This window comes from Narcine bancroftii, chromosome 7 (genome assembly GCF_036971445.1).
Source record: "Narcine bancroftii isolate sNarBan1 chromosome 7, sNarBan1.hap1, whole genome shotgun sequence".
Taxonomy (NCBI): Eukaryota; Metazoa; Chordata; class Chondrichthyes; order Torpediniformes; family Narcinidae; genus Narcine; species Narcine bancroftii.
Genome location: NC_091475.1, coordinates 183,802,161 through 183,823,825, shown reverse-complemented (window position 1 = coordinate 183,823,825; position 21,665 = coordinate 183,802,161). Strand labels below are relative to the sequence as shown.

The 21,665-nt window shown below is 40.0% G+C and overlaps 1 protein-coding gene across 26 annotated transcripts in view; it reads right to left on the bottom strand.

Moving 5' to 3' along the window:
* Window positions 1-21,665, bottom strand: part of nbeaa (neurobeachin a) — a 1,045,297-nt gene that overhangs the window by 428,653 nt on the left and 594,979 nt on the right. For 25 of the 26 annotated variants that reach the window (XM_069891655.1, XM_069891654.1, XM_069891651.1 and 22 more), the window contains one exon: window positions 5,186-5,337. In XM_069891655.1, coding sequence (XP_069747756.1) covers window positions 5,186-5,337 — 152 coding nt within the window. The remainder of the gene's footprint in view (window positions 1-5,185; window positions 5,338-21,665) is intronic. The other variant, XM_069891660.1, reaches the window with a different exon arrangement.

The following is a 21,665-nucleotide window of genomic DNA, read 5'->3' as shown; positions in this document are numbered from 1 at the left end:
CTCTTTCACTTCACATCTTCCCAGCATTCATGGATACAAACAGTTCTTCTTGGCAAAGCCAGGGTTCATTTGCCCTTTTTAATGTATTGCATTTGATGTTCATAATATAGCCTCACTCCTTTGGAGAAGCAACTATGCAGAGCACCTCCACAGTCTTCAAAAGTGATCTAGACTACCAGTTGTCTGATATTGGAATTCCACATTGCACTCTCTAATTTTATTTTAACCTATCTGGCTGTGGCCTCCTACACCAAAACCATAGAAATCATGAGAAACTTCACCTATTGTCTCGGTGGACTCAATGTCAAATGAGACGAGACAGTGTAGATATAGGTCTGTTTTTCTATCTCCATACTCTGAGCATGACCTGCTGAACATTTCCAACATTCGCCTTTTGGTTTCACGTCATGACAACGGCTCTAATATGCATCTTTCTATCTTTGATTTCTCTTCCCATTAATCAGACAGTTCTGCAAAAACTGGGGTCACTGGCCAACTTTGTCCTCATCTTTGTCCTATCAAGGTAGTTCCTTCACTTTATGCACCCCTCAACCACATCCACTGCAGCAAAACTAACATACTTTCCCAGTCCTGATAAAGGGTCTTGGACCTGAAACATCAAACAAGTTTCTTTTTCAACTGATGGTACTTGATCTATTGAGTGTTTGTAGCAGTGTGCTTTGAGGAAAGTTCATCAGTCTTAATTCATTTATTTAAAATATGGAACAAGTGTAACCAGTCTATAGGTTCGAAAGAAATATGTTCAATTAAAACTCCGCTATATCAAAATCAATTGATTCCTTTCTCAATGCACAACCCTTATTTGAAGGAGTGGGACTTAAAAGGTTTGGTATTAATTGAAGATTGTTTTGAGGCAGGTTTATTTCTTTCATTTGATAAGACTTAGGGAGAAGTTTGGAATATCACGAAACACGTTATTTGCTTATTATAAAATATGGGATTTTCTTAATTAATAGGTTTGGTCGAGATATGATATTACCAAGGCAATCGAAGTTTGAAATGTTGCTTATGGATAAGGGAAAGAAAGGCTTATTTCAGAGATGTATTTGTTATTACAATCAAAAATGAAGAAGTGTGGAGTATTGAGAGTAAGAGATAAATGGGAACATGAGTTAGCTATGGTTATCCCTGATGAAGTATGGTCTGATTTATGTCTGCATAGTGTTACAAAATTAGTTAATATACGTGTGCCGTTTTGGGAAGGTCATGTGGTTTTGCAAGCAGAGAGAGTCAAACAGGTTTTTCTCTGAGTGTGACAGAGAGAGAGAGAGAGAGATATTCTGGAAGCTTGTTTAAAAACCCATTTTGAAGATGGGTTGCGAGTTCTGAGTTCAACCTGTTCAAAGTCCTTGTAGTCCATACAAGAGGAGATGGCTGGCTGAAAAATGTTTCACTTGAAATAAGTAAAACAGAAAAGGAACTCTGTGGTGACCTGAAAGAAAGAGGTTATCATCAGGAAAATCTTGATGGGGCAAGTTTCTTCAGCAAGACACTGAGTGGCTGATTGTAAAGAATCAGTTTGTGTGTCCAATGAGCAACAAATCTCTCTGAAAACTGGCAATAACCTTCTTAAGTGGTAACCATTTACCTTTCAAGCACCAAAGCCTGGTGAAGATTCATAAATGTTAAATTCTGTGCACAGTATAAGAATAGTATGATACTGGTGAACTTGGAGGAGTGATAAGTGAGATTGGACTATGAATCAAAGAACTTTTCTGAACTTACACACACATAACATGCACGCATGCTTAGAAATGGGGGGGGGGGGGCGGTTTAAGTTAGGTTAAGTTAAGTTAATAGTAAAATGGTAAAGTTTGATCCTGTTTTTATGTTTAAAGAAAATTAAAAGTAACTTTTGTTTATGAAACCATGTGTCTTGGTGAATTTCTACTGCTGCTGGGTTTTGGGATCCTCTGGGCCCATCACATATGCAGGTTGGTTAAATGTAAGCAATTCTAGATACAGAAGAGTATTTAAGGCCCTATATAAAGTATATTTCAAATTAATTTCAGAACTGAATATAAATAAAAATGTTCATCAATTGATCACTAAATCTACAATATTTGATCAAGGAAAATAAAAATGAATAGGCATGATCTGACTTCTATCAATTATAAGACCATAAGATATTGGAGCAGAAGTAGGCCACTTGGCCCATCGAGTCCACTCCACCATTTCATTGTGAGCTGATCTATTCTCCTACTCAGCCCCACTCTTCTCTTTATGACCCTGATTATTCATATACCTGTCAACCTCTGCCTTAAATACATGCAACAACTTTGGCTCCTCAGCCACCCGAGCTAGTAAATTCCAGAGGTTCACCACACTCGGGCAAAGGAAATTCCTCTGCATCTTTGTTTTAAATAACGGCCTTCAATCCTGAAGTTGTGTCTTCTTGTCCTAGACTTTCCCACCAAGGCAAACAACTTTGCCACATCTACTCTGTCTAGCCCTTTCAACATTCGAGAAATCTCTACGAGGTTCCCCCCTCATCTTCTGAACTCCAAGGAGTACAGTCTAAAGCAGTCAAATGTTTCTCTTATGCTTATCATTTAATTCCATGCATCATTCTTGTGGATCTCTGAATCCCCTCCAATGCCAGCACATCCTTTCTTAAATAAGGAGCCCAAAACTACAGCTCATTCTCTAAGTGAGGCCTCGCCTGTGCCTTATAAAGCCTCAACATTCTATCCCTGCTCTTATATCCTATTACTTTAGATATGAATATCAACATTGTATTTGCCTTCTTAATCACTTACTCAACCTGGAGGTTAACATTTTGGGTATCCTGCACGAGAATTCCCAGATCCCTTTGCACCTCCAAATTTGAATTTTCTTCCCCATCCAAATAATAGTCTGCCCTTTTATTCATTGTACCAAGGTGCATGACCATACTCTTTCCAACATTGTATTTAATTTCCACTTCTTTGCCCATTTTCCTAATCTAAGTCTCTCTGTAGCCTCTCCATTTCTTCATCACTATCTGCCCCTCCAATTATCTTTGTATCTTATTGTGGAATTATCATATTCTTTTACAAAACATTCTCTCTTATAACAATGACCATGTCTTTTCAATTATTTTGAAACCAAACCTGCTTTTGTTTTTAATAGGAGTTATCAGATAAAGTTGTATTCAATGGATTGTTGATTGGATACAATTAACAAAGTATTTCAAATTAAAAAATTATGTACAGTACTGATATGAAGTGAAACACAATTGTCTGCAGACACTGTGATTGCAGAAAAGACACTAAAATGCTGTAGGAACTCAGCAGATCTCTCAGCACCCATAGGGAGGTAAAAATATATATCCAATGTTTCAGGTCCGAGCTCTTCTTCAAGGTATGATCAAAAAGCAGGCAGCCCCTGAATAAAAAAAGCTGGGGAAGAAGAGAAGGAAGGACAGGGGTTGAGCACAGGCCAACAGACAAAAGGTGATAATTGAACATGGATCAGAGGACAGGAGAGGAAAGGTGATAATTGATAAGAAGAAGGGATGGCTCTGTGAATGTAGCTGGGGGAAAGGAAAGATAAGAAGAAGGGATGGCTCTGTGAATGTAGCTGGGGGAAAGGAGACAAGGGAAGGGAAAAGGAAAGACAGCTAGATAGGGCAGCATGGTTGGCGCAACGCCTTTACAGGGCTAGCAGTCAGGACTGGACCTGGGTTCGAATCCCGCGCTGTCTATAAGGAGTTTGTATGTCCTCTCCGTGTCTGCGTGGATTTTATCCAGGGGCTTTGGTTTCCTTCCACCCTTCAAAAATGTACTGGGGTGTAGCTTTGGCAGCATGGGCTCATAAGGCACAATTGGCCTATTACAGTGCTGTTTGTCTAATTGAATTTAAAAGAGAATTAGGGATAGGGGAAGGGGAGAGATTGGGGTGAGGGGTTAATGGAAAGAGAGGTTGATGTCAATGCCACCTGGTTGGAGGTGTGATGTGAATGCCATTTGCATAACCATCAACTTGGCCCTCACCCTCATATCTTCAATGACCTCCACATGCGCCCTACATTCAGCAGACAGGATTTCCCTTGTTCTCACCAACTATGCCATTTGCCAATGCATCCAAAATATCATTTCCGCAACCTACTCTCAGCATCAAACACATCTTCTCCTCTCCTCCCCTCTCCATCTTCCACATGGTCCACTCCCTCTGTGACTCTCTCGTCCACTTCTCCCTACCCACCAAATGAACCCTTGGGACCTACTCCTGCTACCACAGGAAGAGCTACACTTGCACAAACAGTCCTTTTAAGTGAAGTAACACTTCACTTGTGAATCTGCAGGAGTCATCTACTGCATCTGGTACTCCTGTTGTGGTCTCCTCTAAATTATAGAGGCTGGATCCAGAATGGGTGATCGCTTTATTCAGCACCTTAGTTCTGTCTGCTGCAGTAACAGGGATCTCCCAGAGGCAACCTATTTCCCATTCCCTACCCCATTCTCATGTCTGTCCATGATCTCATGCACTGTCGACTGAGACTACCTGTAAATTGGAGAAACAACATCTCATATTCCGTCTGGGCACTCTCCACCCAGAAGGCATTAACATTGATTTCTGTTTACTGTTACCTAACCCCCCACCCCCACCCCCCCACAATCTTTCACCTTCCCCTATCCTTATTTCTTTCCACTAGCTCTGTCTCTCTTTTTCCCTTTCCCTCTGTCTCCCTTCCTGTAGCTTTGCAATCAGAGCCACCCCCTCCCTCACCTTTTCTCACCTTTCCTTTCCTCCTATCCATGTCCAATTATCACCTTTTGTCTGTGGCCTGTGCTCCCCTGCCTGCCCTTTCTTCCCTTTTCCTCCAGCCTTTTTATTCAGGAGGCTGCCTCCATTTTGCTCATACCTTAAAGGGCTCAGGCCCAAAATGTCATTTATATTTCTTTACCTCCTTTGGAGACTGCGAGTACTGCTGAGTTCCTTCAGCATTTTTGTGTTTTTACTGTAGTTTTGATATGGATTGTTTTAGAAGGACTACAGCTCATATCTCTCCATCCATTAATGTTAATATGTAGGAAACAAAATTGTTTTGGCTCATTGCAGCATGCTATATTGTAATATGGATATAATATTTCCAATAAATAGAGAAACATTTAATTATATATCTGATGCAATTTTTTAATAATTTCCTCAACTTTTATAACTCAATCTTTGTTTACTGTACCTGTGGTATTTATCATACTTTTTGGCGTAGTTGCTGCAGGAGAAATTATAGTTGTTGCACTCCCAGTGACAAGATTTGCAGAGCTTGAGCCACCAACTGTATTGATAGCCAGACTCCCAGGAGGAGGTTTCTTCACTGGAACAACAACACTCCTAATAAAATTAAAGAAATGTGAAATTTAACATCTTCTCAAGAAACTTTCAATTTATTCATTTGCATCATTCATCAACAAATATCTTTATTCAAATATTAGAACGCATTTTCTTTACAAGCATATAGAAAAACATAGAGCATAGAAATCTACAGCACAGTGCATTGTGCCAATCTCATAACTTACTCTAACAACTCCTAGAATTTCCCTCTGCAAAACCCTCCATTTTTCATGTACATATCTAATAGTTTCTGATAAAAATTCTATTGAACTTGCCTCCAACATCGTTGCTGGCAATGCATTCCAAGCACCCAGCACCCTCCATGTGAAAAACTTACCTCTTACATCCTTTCTGTACTTCGTCCCAAGTACCACAAATGCCCCCTCGTGTTGGCCATTTTAGCCCTAGTTAAAAACCTTTGGCCATCCACATGATTGATGCCTCTCATCATTTTAAACATCTCTATCAGGTCACTCCTCATCCTCTGTCACTCAAAAGAGAAAAGACCAAGTTCACTCAACTCATCCTCATAAGACATGCTCTCCAAACCAGGTAGCATCCTTGTAAACCTCCTCTGCATTCTCTCCAAAGCATCTACATCCTTCTTGTAGTAAGGTGACCAGAAATGAACACAATATTCCAAGTGGGGTCTAAGTAGCTGCAACATTACCTCACGGCTCTAGGACAATCTCACAGTTAATGAAAGCCAACACACTATATACCTAAACAACACTATCAACCTGTGTGTCTTTTGGTCACAGACCCCCAAGATCTCTCAGTTCCTGAGCATCGCTGAGTCCTCCCATTAACATTGTATTCTACCTTCAAATTTGATCTACCAAAATGACCTCTTCATACTTTTCAGGATTAAACTCCATCTGCCACTTCTCAGCCCAGCTCTGTATTCTATTAATGTCCCTTTGTAACCTCTGGCAGCCCTCCAGAGTATCCACAACATTACCAACATTCCTGTAATCTGCCAACATACTAACTCACCCTTTCACTTCCTTATCCAGGTCATTTATAAACATCATGGAGGGGTCCCAGAACAGATCCTGATGGGGTTCAAACCATCCTCAATCACCCCTGCCTTCTCTGGGCAAGTCTATTCTGTATCCAAATGTATAGATAACTTAAAAGTGGATGGTGGACAAGTACATCAGATGAAAATAAATAGATATATTCAGCCAACAATTGTGAATTTCCTTAGAAGTGGTAACAATATTATTTTACTCCAAGGAAAAACTGAAAGTTTGAAGTGAGCTGGCAGGTCCATGACCCATTTTGATAAAATAACATCACAAGATAGAAGTGAGTCAGAACTTGCCACTTCTGACTCAGCAGAGAGTATTTTATTATTGAATCAATACCACTGACATTTAAAATTTGGTTATATCTACAAAGAATTGAAACAAATTGCTTATACAAGGTCAATCACTATAAAAATCATGTTCTCTATTCCACTCAAAATATTTCAATCTGGGAAAGTATTTGCTTTCTTTGATATAATGTCTAATGTAAATGTGGAAAGTATTTTGTTCCAAATGATGGGGCAAACTGAATCAAATCCCTTCTTGGTAAATCTGATATGTTGAATTTAGAAAATTAAAGCTAAGTGGAATTATGTGAGTTATTATTTGTCTGTGTTGGCCATAATGAATTTATAGATTTTAAAAAAAATTATGCAGTATGTTTAAGGATCTGAAACTAAATTGATTTTTGTAAAAATATGAATTGTTAGTATGTCTACTGTCAAACATAATGATTCTTTTGTGATAATTTAATTTAGAGATACAGCATGTAACAGGCCCTTTTCAGCCCTCCATCTGACATTGTCCAAAAACACCATGTGACTAATTAAACTACTAACCCTGTATGTCTTCAGAATGTGGGAGGAAACAAGGGCACCCATGTGGTCACAAGGAGAATGTACATACTCTTTACATGCAGCAGCAGATTCAAACCCGGGTTGTTGGTGTAATAATGTTGCCATAACCACTATTATGTAGGAAGCTTAGCTCATTCTATTCAAACAGCTATGCATTTAGCTAAAATCGATGCTGCAATACACCAGTGGATACTTATATAGAGTGCCTTTAAAAAAAGCATAAACATGAGATATTGAAGATGTCTAAAGACTTAATAAAACTTAAAGAAAATCTTAAAAACCTCTGTAGTACAGTGGAAACATTTACATGAAAGTTCTTAACCTTTGGTAGTTGAAATGGGGGACTGATTAAAATTAGATATTTGCAAAATCCCAGAATTCAAGGTATGTGTTTGGATGATTGATAGGCTGTAGGAGGCTACAGTAAGACCATGAAGGGGTTTGAAAAAGAAAAATGAGCTTCAAAATCAAAAACCATAAGAGACAGGAGCAGAATTCAACCATTTGGCCCATTGAGTCTACTCTGCTACTGGAATCATGGCGTATGTATTTTTCCCTCGCAAACGCATTTTCCTGCTTTTTCCCCATAACCTTTAACATCCTTACAAACCTAGAATCTATCAACCTCCACTCTAAATAAACCTAATGAGATATCGCCCATAGCTGTCACACACACAAAGATTCACCACACTCTCGCTGAAGAAATCTTTCCACATCTCCTTTCTCGCAAGGCATCAAGCCCTGACAATGTACCTAGCAGGGTACTAAAAATCAGCACCAACTAACTAGCCGGAGTGTACACAGACATTTTCAACTTCTCATTGCGGCAGTCAGCGGTTCCCACCTGCTTCAAAAGGGCATCAATCATCCTGATACCCAAGAAGAGTAGTGAGAGCTGCCTCAAAGACTACCACCAAGTAGCACTACCTTTTACTGTGATTAAATGCTTTGTGAGGTCATGGCCAGAATTAACACATACCTAAGTACAGATGTGGACCCACTGCAATTTGCCTATCATCACAATTGCTCCACAGCAGATGCAATATTGCTGGCTCTCCACTTAGCTCTGAATCAGCTCAAAATAAGAAATTCATACATACAGCTGCTCTTTACAGCTCGGCCTTCAATATCATGATTCTCTCAATAATGGTCAAGAAGCTACAAACTCTAGGCCTCTGTAGCTCCCTCTGCAACTGAATCCTTGACATGGGAAGACCACAGTCAGTATGGATTGGAAAGAACTTCTCCTCCTCACAGATATTCAGCACAGGTGCACCCCAAGAATGCGTGCTTAGGCTACTGCTCTACTCGTTATACACCCATGACCATGTGGCCAGGCACAATTCCAATGCCATCAACAAGTTTGGTGTTTTCGGCAGAGACACAAACGACAATGAGGAAGTGTACAGGAGGGAGATTGATCAACTTGTTGAATGGTGGAACGGCAATATCCTTGTGCTCAACGTCAGCAAAGCCGAGGAGATGATTGTGGACTTCAGGAGGAAGTCAGGGGAACATGGCCCAGTCCTCATTGAGGGCTCAGTAGTGGAGAGAGTCAAGAACTTCAATTCCTGGGTGCCAACATCTCCAAGGATCTGTCCTGGAGCGGCTATACTTTTGTGAGATGTTTGAGGGGATTTGGTATGTCACTGAAGACTCTCATAAATTTCTACAGGTGTACCATGGAGAGTATTCTGGCTGGTTGCATCACTGCCTAGTATGGAGATGCCAACTCTCAGGATAAGAATAAACTCCAAAGGGTTGTTAACTTAGCCTGCAACATCACAGGCACCAGACTTCACTCCATCAAGGACATCTACATGAGGCGGTGTCTTAAAAAAGAACCAACTCAAGATTCAATTTATTGTCATGCAATTAAAACAGTGTCACAAAATTGATTTTGTTTGCAGTAAGGCAGGCAGATTTGCCATTGGCAGAAATTACCTGAAGCACCTCTCTCAGAGAAAGAGAGCAGAGCTCCCCCAGAGTCACTGAGTGGCCGTGGTTTCACCTCCAGTGCTCCGCAGTCTCCACAGCCACACAGAGTCCAGTCCAAATCCATGGCAACCTGAGTTCCAGGTCCGAACCTCCAATACAATTAGGAATGCTTCAGTGCCCTTGTTACCCTCTCGCATCCTGGTTCCGATATCCTTTCAACCAGTTTCGAGCCAGTCTCCAGCAGACCACAGCCTGTTGTGAGTCCCTTGACCGCAATCACCAGCAACCTACAGCCTCCATGGATTTCTCACCTTGAGTCACTGACAGCCCACCGCCTGTGTGTGTTCTTCAGCCGCAGAATCCCTCACTGATCCACCGCTGTAGCCACCATCCTGTGGGTCATTTCCTCTCATTCGCCATCTCAGATGGGGGATGTCCTCCCCGTTTTCTGGTACCCTACTCCAGTCCTCTGCTTCCAGACACTGCAGCCCCCACAGCTGCTGCCGATCATAGGTGCCTTCATCTCAGGTGCAGGCCCCATGGTCGCAGGTTTTTAAATAAAACGCCTGCTAGGTCCTTTAACGAGCCACTCCTCTCCCCGCTCTCTGTGAGTCTACACCAGCAATAGTGCTTCCGTTACAGCAGCTCCGACAGTATCGCTATTTTCTTTTCTCAATCTGCAACTCAATCTGAAAGTTAACCTCCAGGAAATCCTGCACTAGGACTCCCATCTCTTTGGACCTCTGTTTTATGAATTCACTCCCCATTTAGAAAATGGACTTTATTTCTTAATACCGTCTACCAAAGTGCATGACCATGCACTTCATACTGTTTTCTATCTGTCACTTCTTTGTCCATTCTCCCAACCTGTCCAAGTTCATTTGCAAACTCTCTACTTCCTCAACACTACCCACCCTTCCACTTACCTTCGTATTATCCTCAAAATTTGGCTACAAAGCTATCAACTCTGTTATCTAAATCATTTACATATACGTGATAGGTAATAGACCCATCATGACCCCGTGGAATACCACCTGTCACTGGTCACCAGCCAGAAAAATTCACTTATTCCCTTCTACCAGTCTCCCAATCTTTTATTCATGCTAGTACCTTTTGCTTTCCACCATGTGCTCCTATCATGTTTTGTACCCTCAAGTGCAGCACCTTGTCAAAGGCCATTCACTTAGTCTCCTTTGAATATCCTGCTTGTAATTTCTTCAAAGAGCTCCAGTTTATTTGTCAGGCAAGCTATCCCCTGAAGGAAAGCATACTGACCGGTCTATTTTTTCATGTATCAAGATCCCCAATACCTCATCCTTCATCATGAATTTTTTATTATAATTAGACATATAGCATGGTAACATTTCGGCCCACGAGTCCATACCATTCAATTTATACCTCATTAACCAAACCCATGGTACATTTTGAAATTTGGGAGGAAACTAGAGCCCCCGGAGAAAAGCCACGCAGACACGGTGATAACTTACAAACTCCTCGCAGACGGCACAGGATTTTAGATTCTACAATCTCATAAACCACTGAAGTTAGGCTAACCAGCTTAATTAAGACCTAATATTGACCATTATTTAAGATAAATTCAACAGAGTTTCGAAGACCTCAGGTTTACAAGGGCTAATAAGAAAGACTTGTTGAGGTATCTTTGAATACTCTGGAGGTAATAACATCTTGAAGGAGGTTTTCAGCAACAGGTGAAGTGGAGCAAGAGAAGAAATCTAGTTATTTAGCAGAGATGGAAATAGTTGGACAGACTGACGGTGTGGATATGTGGTCCAGAGCTCACTGAAGGATCAACCTTGGCACCAAGGTTGCAATTAATCTGGTCCCTCTCAGATAACTGACAAAAACGGCTGGAAGAATTGCAAAGGAACATAGCTTGCGGTTTGTATAACCAACAATTTGAGTTAACCTTAAAGCAAAATTTATTTTTGTGCACAGAGGGAAACCTGTTACCGCATCAAAAATCCAGAATATTATTGTTGCTAGGTGCCAATGGTTTATCTCTCTCTCACACATATGTGTCTGAACAGATAACAAATGTACCTCTGTTTATGGTTATTATTGTTGATTATTTATCCACAACTGACAACCACAAGATAATTATGTATTCTTACTATGAATATTCTACACTGTTCTTTCATATATATTGTTCAAAATAAATTAGCGTTTTGGACATATTTACTCTGAGCAATTAAGTTACTTTCTGTCATAGGAAGCGGTAATACATGAAACAAAACTGCATTAGTTGACATACAAGGCATTTTTGACTGGTGTAGGAATTTTTCTTAGAGTGGAAAAAATGTTTGATTATAAAACAGATGTGGCATCAGCACACTTATGCATTTGAAGAACTAAATCTCCAAATAAAATCAGGCAACATGTCTGAGCTAACAATGACTCCTGTTACACACTTATTTGAAACCTCAAGTGTTCCAAATCAACCATTCAATTCAACTTATAATTGCAGAGTTGCCATCAAATGCCATTTGCACACATGCAATCAGAAGGAAATAGGTTTGAAAATATGAGGAATTAGCCACAAACGAGCCTGCAGCTGACGTGGACATTTACCCCCTCCATAAATCTTCGTCCGCGAAGCCAAGCCAAAGAAAAGAAAGAAATAAAAATATAACATCCATCATGGCTCTGGTTTAATGTCTAAAAAAGTCAATTGTTAATGAGGGAAAAAAGTTAAATTCAAATCAAAATCCTTCATATTTGAAGGTAAAAACATCCATAATCTTGATCAAAAAGTTTACATTTGGTGCTGAGACTTTTCAGACATATCCTGTCAAAAATTGAAAGTATGTTTATGTTCAAAATAGATACTTTGTGAACTAATTCCCAATACTCACAAGTCCATTAATGGTTAATTAAACAAATTTAGATGTCTGATTATGTAAAAATTACATGTCATTTTCCTTATTAACAGCAATCTTTCATATCAGTCAATTTTTCTGATTGGGCAGTTGGTGCATTTCTTCTAATTTCTTTTTAAATGCTCGTAGTTATAATCGTTATGTTAAAGGTAAAGATAAAGGTTCCATTATTGGAACATAATACTACATTTAGAATGTAATATACATGAAATTCTTTAACTATTGTCTACCATAAGGTGGACTTTATTGATTTTTCTCACAGAAACCTGGTGTTCCTAGGCAGACTCCCCTCCAAGTAGTGACTAGGCCAGAGCCTGCTTAGCTTCTAATATAAGTCAATCTCATGCATATTCAGGCTATTAAGCTTCTGCATCTGTTACATGTAACCCTAACATCGTCAACAGAAATGCGAAAAGTTAGCTTCCATCCATTATGCTATGGAAAAGACTGATTAATGTCCTTCAACACTGCATAGAATCATAACCTGGAAGCAGATATGATGAGGTACTAGTTCATCACCGTTTTGAGTGAGGGGCAGCATTGCAACCTGATCCATTTTCAGGAAAAATAATGGACACATTAATCCTCAGTTGAAGAGGCATGAACATTCTTATTAGATAATGGCCATTCACCTCTTTCTAATTTACTATTAATCCCCAGGCTCCAAAACAGTTCTTGTAAATTGGAAGGAGCAAAGATAATCTATTTTTTTTTAATCAACACACAGAAAATAAAATTATACAACTTGTTAGCCTAATTATCAGTTGGATAGAAAATGGAAGAATATATTGGTAAAAGACATCTGAAAAATCATAAAGTTAAGTATAGTCAACATCATTTTATGAAAAGGATATAGGGTTTGATAAATCTATAAGAATGTTTTGTTGGCAAAATGATGAAAATCAATGGATTAAAAAATGTATTTTCAAAAACAAATAATAATGTGTCACACCAGAGTTTGTTACTGTACAAAATGAATAATAGTTTTTATGGATATTTAGAGAATGTGACTAAGGAATTAATATGAGAAAACAACAAAATAGGACTTTGTTTAACTTTTTTGCATCAGTCTTCATAGTGTACAATACTGCAAATATCCTAATATTCTAAAAAAAACACATGGGACTAAAAGTATCAAATGGTATGCACCCAAAGGTTTAAAGGAACTGGAGGCAGATTACCAATTGATTGAAGTTCCAAGATCGTGCCAGTAGAATAGTAAACTAGAAATGTGACTCCACTGTTCAAGAATGGAGAAAGATAAATGACAGGAATCTTGGGATTCAATTTCATAGTTTTCTGAAAGTAGGCAGATAGAGTGGAGAAGAAAGCATATCTATTTTCTGTCTTCATAGGTGAGGGCATAAAATGTAAACATTTAGACCCTATGGGGCAACTTTACAAAGCAATGGTTCGACCAGACTTGGAGTATAGTGTGTGTGGTTCTGATTGTCCCACTACAAGGATCTTGTTGCACTGGTGAGAGTGCAGAGAAGATTCGCTCGGGTTGCAGGACTTTAGTTATGGGATAGATTGGTTTGGCTGGATGTGTCTTCTCAGGAACAAAGGAGGCTGAAAGGCGATATGATAGGGGTGCATAAAATTATAAGAGGAACAGTATGGCTGAGACATTAAAAACAAAACAATATAGGTTTAAGATGACAGGAAGGAATTTTACTGGGAATTACAAGGCATAGTTCATATCTGAAGCTCACAAGGGGTGGAGGATTCAGATATAATTACGATGTTTAAGAGACATTTATTCAGGCACGTATTTTCCATGGAAGGATATAGTCAGGCCTATGAGAACAAATCAGATGAATGGAGATGGGAAAAATAATGGTGGACCAAAGTTTCCCATTTCTATACTGTACAACTTTTTGACTCTATGAAACTAAAGGCAAGTTTTTTTTTAACAGCTATTGTTTGCAACATGCTCGAGTCAATAATGAAAGCAGAAATAGCTAATAATGTTGGGAAAGTTTAATTTAATCAAACCTTATCAGCAGAGTTTTAATGAAAAGCAAATCAGGGAAATGTGAAGTTAGTGCTAATGAACTATTCACCTCCAACAACATCCCTTGAAACAAAGTATCATAAAACCACATTCATAATTGTTTGGCTCTTCAACCAAGCCACCCTCAAGAGTATCCGAGTTAAGCTCTACCAGCACGTCCCCTGCTCTGTCAGAGATCCAAACACCCTGGACCACTGCAACACATCCATAAAGTATGTCTACCATTACATCCCAGTCCCAAACTTGGGTCATCGGCCTGCACTGATCCTTACTTCCTACAAGCAGCTGAGGAAGGCCCAGTGACAAAAGTTATTCAACAATGGTCCAAGTATACAGGTAATATCCTGCAAGACTACTTCAAGTCAGGAGACTTGCATTCAAGGAACCTCAATGAATACACTGCTGCCGTCATCACTTTTAGCAGTAAATGCACAGAAGACTGCGGCGTGTCCAAGAAGATGACAAAGGTGTGCCCAGTCAAATAATATGGATGAACCAAAAAGTCAATTCACTGGTCAGAAGACCCAGATCTCTGCAAGATATTCTAGTTTGTTCCTCCAAGAGACGGTGCCACACCAAGATCAAGGGACAAGAGAATATATGGCAACAATGGCAGGGTATGCATGTTATCACAGAATTCAAAGCAAAGCTTAGCAGCACAGAATGCAACAGTGCTCTTTGCTCAATTCAAACAGCGTGCCAACAGGGAGATGATATCCACATCAACTACTACAAGTGATAGTATATGTATTGTCACTCCTGCTGAAGTCAGGGTAGCCTCCAGCAAGTGAAGCCATAGAACACAGTTGGCCCTGGGACCCATGCAGATCAACTGGTGGATGCATTTGCATAACCTTTATTCTCCTTTCAACAGGCCAAATTCCCTACTTACTTCGAGAAGGCCACAATCATACCACTACCAAAGAAAAGCATAATAACGGGCCAAAATGACAACTGACTGGTGGCTTTGACATCCACCATCATGAAGTGCTTTGAGAGAATAGTCATGGTTCACATAAACTCTTACCTACCAGCCAGGCTTGACCCACTTCAGTTTGCTGACTGGCCAAACACATCCATCTCTTTAGCTCTCCACTTGGCATGACAACACCTTAACTCTAAGGGCACTTAAGTTACAACTGCTCTTCATGGACTACAACTCTGCCTTCAATAACAGTCCCCAGTAAACCCATTCCCAAATTTCCAGATCTAAGCCTCTGAATTTGTTTTCAGATTTCAGATTTATTGCCAGAGTACACAGATGACATCACATACAACCCTGAGATTTCTTTATCAGAATTACCACTATTTGGTAATAAACTGTAAACATGTAAGCAAATAAAAGACTGTAAACAGATAACAAATGTGCAATACAGAGAGAAAAAAAGAAAATCAATAAAGTGCACAAGTAAGAGTCCTTAAATTATTCTCTGATTGAGTTTGTCGTTGAGGAATCTGATGGTAGAGGGGTAGCAGCTGTTTCTGTATCAGGTGGTGCGAGTCTAGTGGCACCTATACCTCTTTCCTGTTGGGAGCAGCGTGAACAGAGCATGTTCTGGGTGGTGTGGGTTTTTGATGATTTCTGCTGCCATCCGAAGGCAGCATTTACTGTAATAGACTCAATAGTGGGTGTGTCGACTACCTTTTTGAGGGCTTTATGCTCATGGGTATTGATGTTCTCACACCAGACCATGATGCAGCCAGTCAGCACACATTCCACCACACCTCTGTAGAAATTTGCCATGGTTTCTGGGTTCATACCAAACCTCCACAAACTCCTGAGGAAGTAGAGGTGCTGATGTGCTTTCTTCACAATGCCATTAGTGTTTTGGGTCCAGGAAAGATCCTTCAAAATAGTGGCTCTCAAGAACATAAATTTGCTCACCCTCTCCACCTCAGATTCCCCCAGTGATCACTGGATTGTACATCTCTGGCTTTCCTATCCTGGTCAACGATCAGCTCCTTAGTTTTGGCGACATTGAGTGCAAGATTGTCGTTGGTGCACCATTCAGCCAAGTTTTCGATCTCCATCCTGTATGCTGACACATCCCCCCTTCCTTTATATAACCCACTACCATGGTATCATAGGCAAATGGGTAGAAGGTATTATTGTTGTACTGAGCTCCGCAGTCATAGGTGTAAAGTGAATAGAACAGGGGGCTAAGTACACAGCCCTGTGATGCTCTAGTACTGATGGAGATTGTGGAGAAATTCTTACCAATTTTTACTGATTGTGGTCTAGAGATGAGGAAATCCATGATCCAATTACACAATGGGGTGTTAACTTCCAAGTCTTGGAGTTTGCTGATCAGTTTTCAGGGGATGATAATGTTAAATGCCGAACTGCAGACCTTTGTGTAGATCCAGTGAGATGGCTCTGTGCTCACCTCAATAACTTGATCCTTGACTTCCTGTCTAACAGGCCACAATCATTGAAAATGTGTAACATTTTGCCACTATCACATTGAACACTACAGTTTGTCAAGGATGTATACTTATTTCTCTACAACTACTTCCTCAATTTGATAGTAAAATAATAATGAAACTCCATCTTCAAATTTGCTGGTGACTCTACAATAGTGAACTAGATATCAATGATGAGATTGAAAGTCTCATGGTGTGGCACAAGTTAACTTTTCTCTCCACATCCACAAGGCGAAGGAGATGATCATTTACTTCAGGGAAGGGGTCAGAATCCTCACCCCTATCCACATTAATGATGCTTAAGTTGAAAGAGTAGATAACTTCAAGTTCTTAGGAATAAATATCTCCAATGAACTGACCAGTGACAAGCACAGCAATCATGAAAGCACCCCGACACCTCTTCTTTCTTAGAACACTAAGGAAGTTCAACATGCTTTCCCATCCATCAATAACTTCTACAGGTACACCACTGAAATTATACTTGCTGGATTCATCACTGCATTGTATGGAAAATGCTCTGCTCAAGATTGGAAGAAATACAGAACCTATTAGTTCCCAGTTTATTTCTTTTCTTCTCTCCCATTTATATTCACCTATTACCTCTTGCCTGTGTGCTTGTGCTCCTCCCCTTGCCTCATCCTCCCACCATTTTATTCAGGCCCCTGTCTGCATTTTGCTGAAATCTTGTCAATGTATCTTTACTACATAAAGAAAACTGTGACCTCCTGAGTTTCTCTAGTACTTTTTTTCTATTAAATTAAAATCACAGTGTCCGTAGATTTTCTTGTTTATCTCAAGAAGGTAGTGAATGCAGCTCAAAACATAACAAAAACTTTCCTCCCCTCCATGTACTCCATCTTCAACTCCCAGTGCCTAGGAAAGGTAGCCAGCGTACTGAAAGACCCATCACACTCCGAACACACTCTTTTTTCTCCTTCAAATGAGGAAAAGGTTTATGAGTGTGAGAGCATAGACCAACAGATGTAGAGACAGTTTCTTCTCTGCAACCATCAGGCTCCTGCATGAACCCCATAACAGCTCTCTTGCTTCATGCTAATTGATCTTTTTCATTGTAAATCTATACTATGTAAATTGTGTTCCATACCCATCTGTATGTATTGTTAAAAATAACCTGCCGTGTGTTCACAGAAGTACCCTTCTTGATATATTTGGTATTTTGTGACAGATAAATGTAACATTTAAAAAAAAACTTAACAAAATTTAAATCACATGTTTGCTAAATTTGAGGTTTTTGAGTATGTAACGAAGAAAGTAGATAGAAAGAACTGTAGATGTTGTGCATTTGGACTTCCAAAAAGCATTTGAAAAGGTACACATAAAAGGTTAGTGCACAAGTTAGAGTTCATGGTATCGGAGGAAGTTATTGAAAATCATTTATGATGACTTAACATGGATTGAAAATTGGTCATCATATTAAAAACAGTGGAATAAATGGGACTTTTTCATCAAATTGGAAGGATGTAACTATAGAGAAATAGCCAAGTTATCAATTCTTGGCCTTCAGTTATTTACTACTTATGTTGATGACTTAGATGAAGGGAAAGATTATTAGGCATCCAAGTTTTCTGATAAAATTAAAATTGATGGAAGGGCAAGTGGTAATGCTGATATTGCGACTCTGCAACACAATAGAGATATATGGAGTGAGTTTAATTTTTGAAAGCATGAGGTCATACATTTTAGGAAGAAAAATCAACAGGCAGATTATTAGCTGAAGGAAAATGAATGAAATACAGAGGGATCTAAATTTTTAGGTGTTCTTGTAATTACAAAAAATGCTAGTTGTTAAGGGGACAAATATCTCCTCAGTCTTTATTGCAAATGGGTTGGAGCTTAAAAGTTTTGTTACAATTGTGAAGGATGTTAATCAGGCCACATCTAGAACTCCTTGCCGAAGAAAGGATCAGAGGCAGTTCAAAATTGATTCACCAGATGACTTCATGGATGAGAACCTAAATGTGGTGAGTCATGTTCTTTGATGAGGGGTGATCTTATTAAAACACAAAATCTTTAAGTAGACATGAACAGGGTAGATGTTGAGCTGTTATCACGAGTGAGTGAGGGTCAAATAAGGGGGCAGAGATTCAAGATAAGACACTGGTCATTTGAAATTGACATGTCAAAATTTCTTCTCACAGAAAGTGGTGATTCTCAGGAATTGTAAGCCCCAGAGAGTTATGGAAGCTAGCTTGTTCAAATTATTAAAAGTGGATATAGATAATTTTTTCTGCAAGATTGGGGATTGCATGCTATGGGAATTTGGCACAAAAAAAGAGTAAAGGCTGTGGGGTAAATCAGCCATTATTATATTGAATGGAGGCTGGAGAAGCTGTGGCCAACTCTTGATCCTATTTTCTTATAAATGCTTGAATTTTTATACCCTGTCAACTGTCAGTCATTCAAGACTAAGCCACCTTGTACACTGTAGGAATTATGAGCGAAGCAAAAAAAAAGCCATCTTGTAAGACCATCCATATCTCAAGGCATCACAGAACTTAATATTTTTCTTAAATTATTAATGAGCACTAATATTTGAAACAGTTGATCAGACATCAATACAAAATAATCTTGCTTACTGGGCTGTTGAATTGGATAGACAATACAAAGATTACCATAATGTTCAGTGACTCAACAAGCATGAGAGAATAAACACCTTTTTGAATAAACTTAACTTACAGAAAGATTCATCGCATGTGGATTGACTCACGAACAAGTTTTCACCACTTACAGGGCAAAATATGACGGCGAGATACAGGGTCATGTCCTCCCACATTTGAGGAATGACAAAAATATATACAAATATTCTGACTACAATTTAGATGGGAAGCAAATGCATCCTTCTCTCATTAAACTCTTGATAACTAGTTTAACGTTTCATTAGATATTGCTTCAGATTAAGTCATTTTCAACATGTGCAAGGTAGTGGTGCTTATGCATGACAGTGAAAGTGATCAATGTCAAGAGATATAAAGATATAGACACAATTCCAGTGTAATATTTCTTTCTTTCTGGCTATACATCCCGTAGGATGATGGTTCCTTTTAGTCAGTTTGTGAGGTTTGAAACGTGCATCCTGGAGTGGCGGTACAGGCCGATCCTTGACAGGTGAGGCCTGGAGGGGGAGCAGGGGCAGAAGCTCTGTTGCGGCACTTTCTGTGCTTTTCCTCTGTTGCCTCTTCGAGATTTTTCTCAGCAGCGCCCACACCTTTTCTGATGGTGTCCCTCCACTGCCAAGCGGTCTTGAGCCAGATCCTCCCATGTTGATGGGTCAATGTCAGCTTTCTTGAGGCTCCTGTGCAGAAGGTCCTTGTACAGTAGTCACTGGCCTCCTTGTTTTGGGGTACCACTAGACTGTTGGCCGTACAAGATGCCCTTGTGCAGTCTTCTGTCAGGCATTCTGACAACATGCCCTGCCCAGTGCAGTTGGCCTGACATCATCAAGGCTAAAACTGCTGGCATTCCAGCTTGGGAAAGAACCTCGCCAGGTGATCTTCATCAGAGAATGTAGGTGACACTTCTGCAGTTGGTCAAGCTGATGCAAGTGACTCTGATATGGGCACCACATCTCACATCCATATAGGAAGGGTGATATGGCAATGACCCTGTCATTTGGTGGCCAACCTTATGTTCTGTGACCAATCCCGATCTTTCAGTTGAACAAAGGCAAAGCAGGCCTTTCTGTTTCTTGACTCAACCTCTACATCTAGAGAAGCTGAGGATGTTATTGCTCTGCCCAGGGAGCAAACCTATTGACAGCAGTGAGATGAATGTCATCAACGAGGACAGTTAGTTCTTTGTAGCTTGAGCCAGGGGTTGGTTGGTATAAAACTTCCATCTTTTTCAGGCTGCTTGTCTAGCCATACTCTTAGTAGCACTAGCAAAGTGGTTGGTGATATCCTGTAAGTCTTTGAGAGAGTGGGCAACCAGTCATCAGCAAACTGTACACCACGATGTCCTTGACTTTTGCTTTTGCTCTTAGTCTTGTGAGGTTGAGGAACCCACCATCAGCCTTTGTTTGTAGGAAGACCCCTAACTTCAGGTCAGATTTGGCATCCTGAAGAACAGCAGCAAAGAATAGTCCAAACAGAGTAAGAGCCAAAACACAACCACATTTTATGCCATTGCTGATGGGAAATGGGTCTGACAATTCACCACCCAAATTGATGCAGCCTTCCATATCTTTGTGGAACTGATGGATGATGTTGGTTAGGCATGGGTGCAACTTAGTTTTGGTAAGAGTTTCCATAGGCATCTCTACCATCCGTGTCAAATGCTTTGTGACATAGATACTTCTCTATCGCTCAACACATTTTTCTTGCAGTTGTCTCAGTGAGAAGATCATATCCACTGTACCACGGCCTGTTCAAAATCCACAATGGGTTTCTGGAAGGTTGTTATCATTGATGTTGGACACCAACCATCTAAGGATGATCTTTGCGAGGCATTTTCCTGGAACTGAGAGAAGAGAGATGCTACGATAACTGTTACAATCTCTCTTACCTTATCTCCCTTGTTCTTGTAGATGGTCATGATTTATGTGTCTTTGAAGTCTTGTGGTAGTTCTACAGCTCCTCATCACTTTGTGAATAGCTGGTGCAGGCATAATGTCAATGTGTTACCACCGTACTGGTAGATCTCATCTGCAATACTGTCAGGCCCTGGTGCTTAGTTGTGTTTTAGCTGTTTGATGGCTTTGATGACTTCCTGAAGAGTAGGGGGAGCATCAGCTCAAACAATATGAGTTGAAGGTGTACTCTGCCCAGTGCTTCTTCTGTGATGGTTCCTGGTCTATACAACAGCTCGTAGAAATGTTCTAGCCATATTTTCATGTGCTCTGACTTCTTAGTGAAGATGGATGTACTGTCTTTGCTTAGGAGTTGTGAGATACTTTGCTTTGATGGACCATACACAACCTTGATTGCTTCATAGAAGCTTCTTGAGTCATTATGGTGAGCGAAGGGTTGTAACTCCTTGGCTTTATTCTCCCACCACTGGCCTTTCATAGCTCTGAGCTGCCTCTGCGAAGTTGATTTTGCACTAAAAAGGCATCTTTTTCTGGAAATTGAGTTTGGGTGTTGAAGAAGATCTTGCATAGATTGGTTATCCTCATGAAACTGGTCCTAATACTTGCACTTGACTTTCC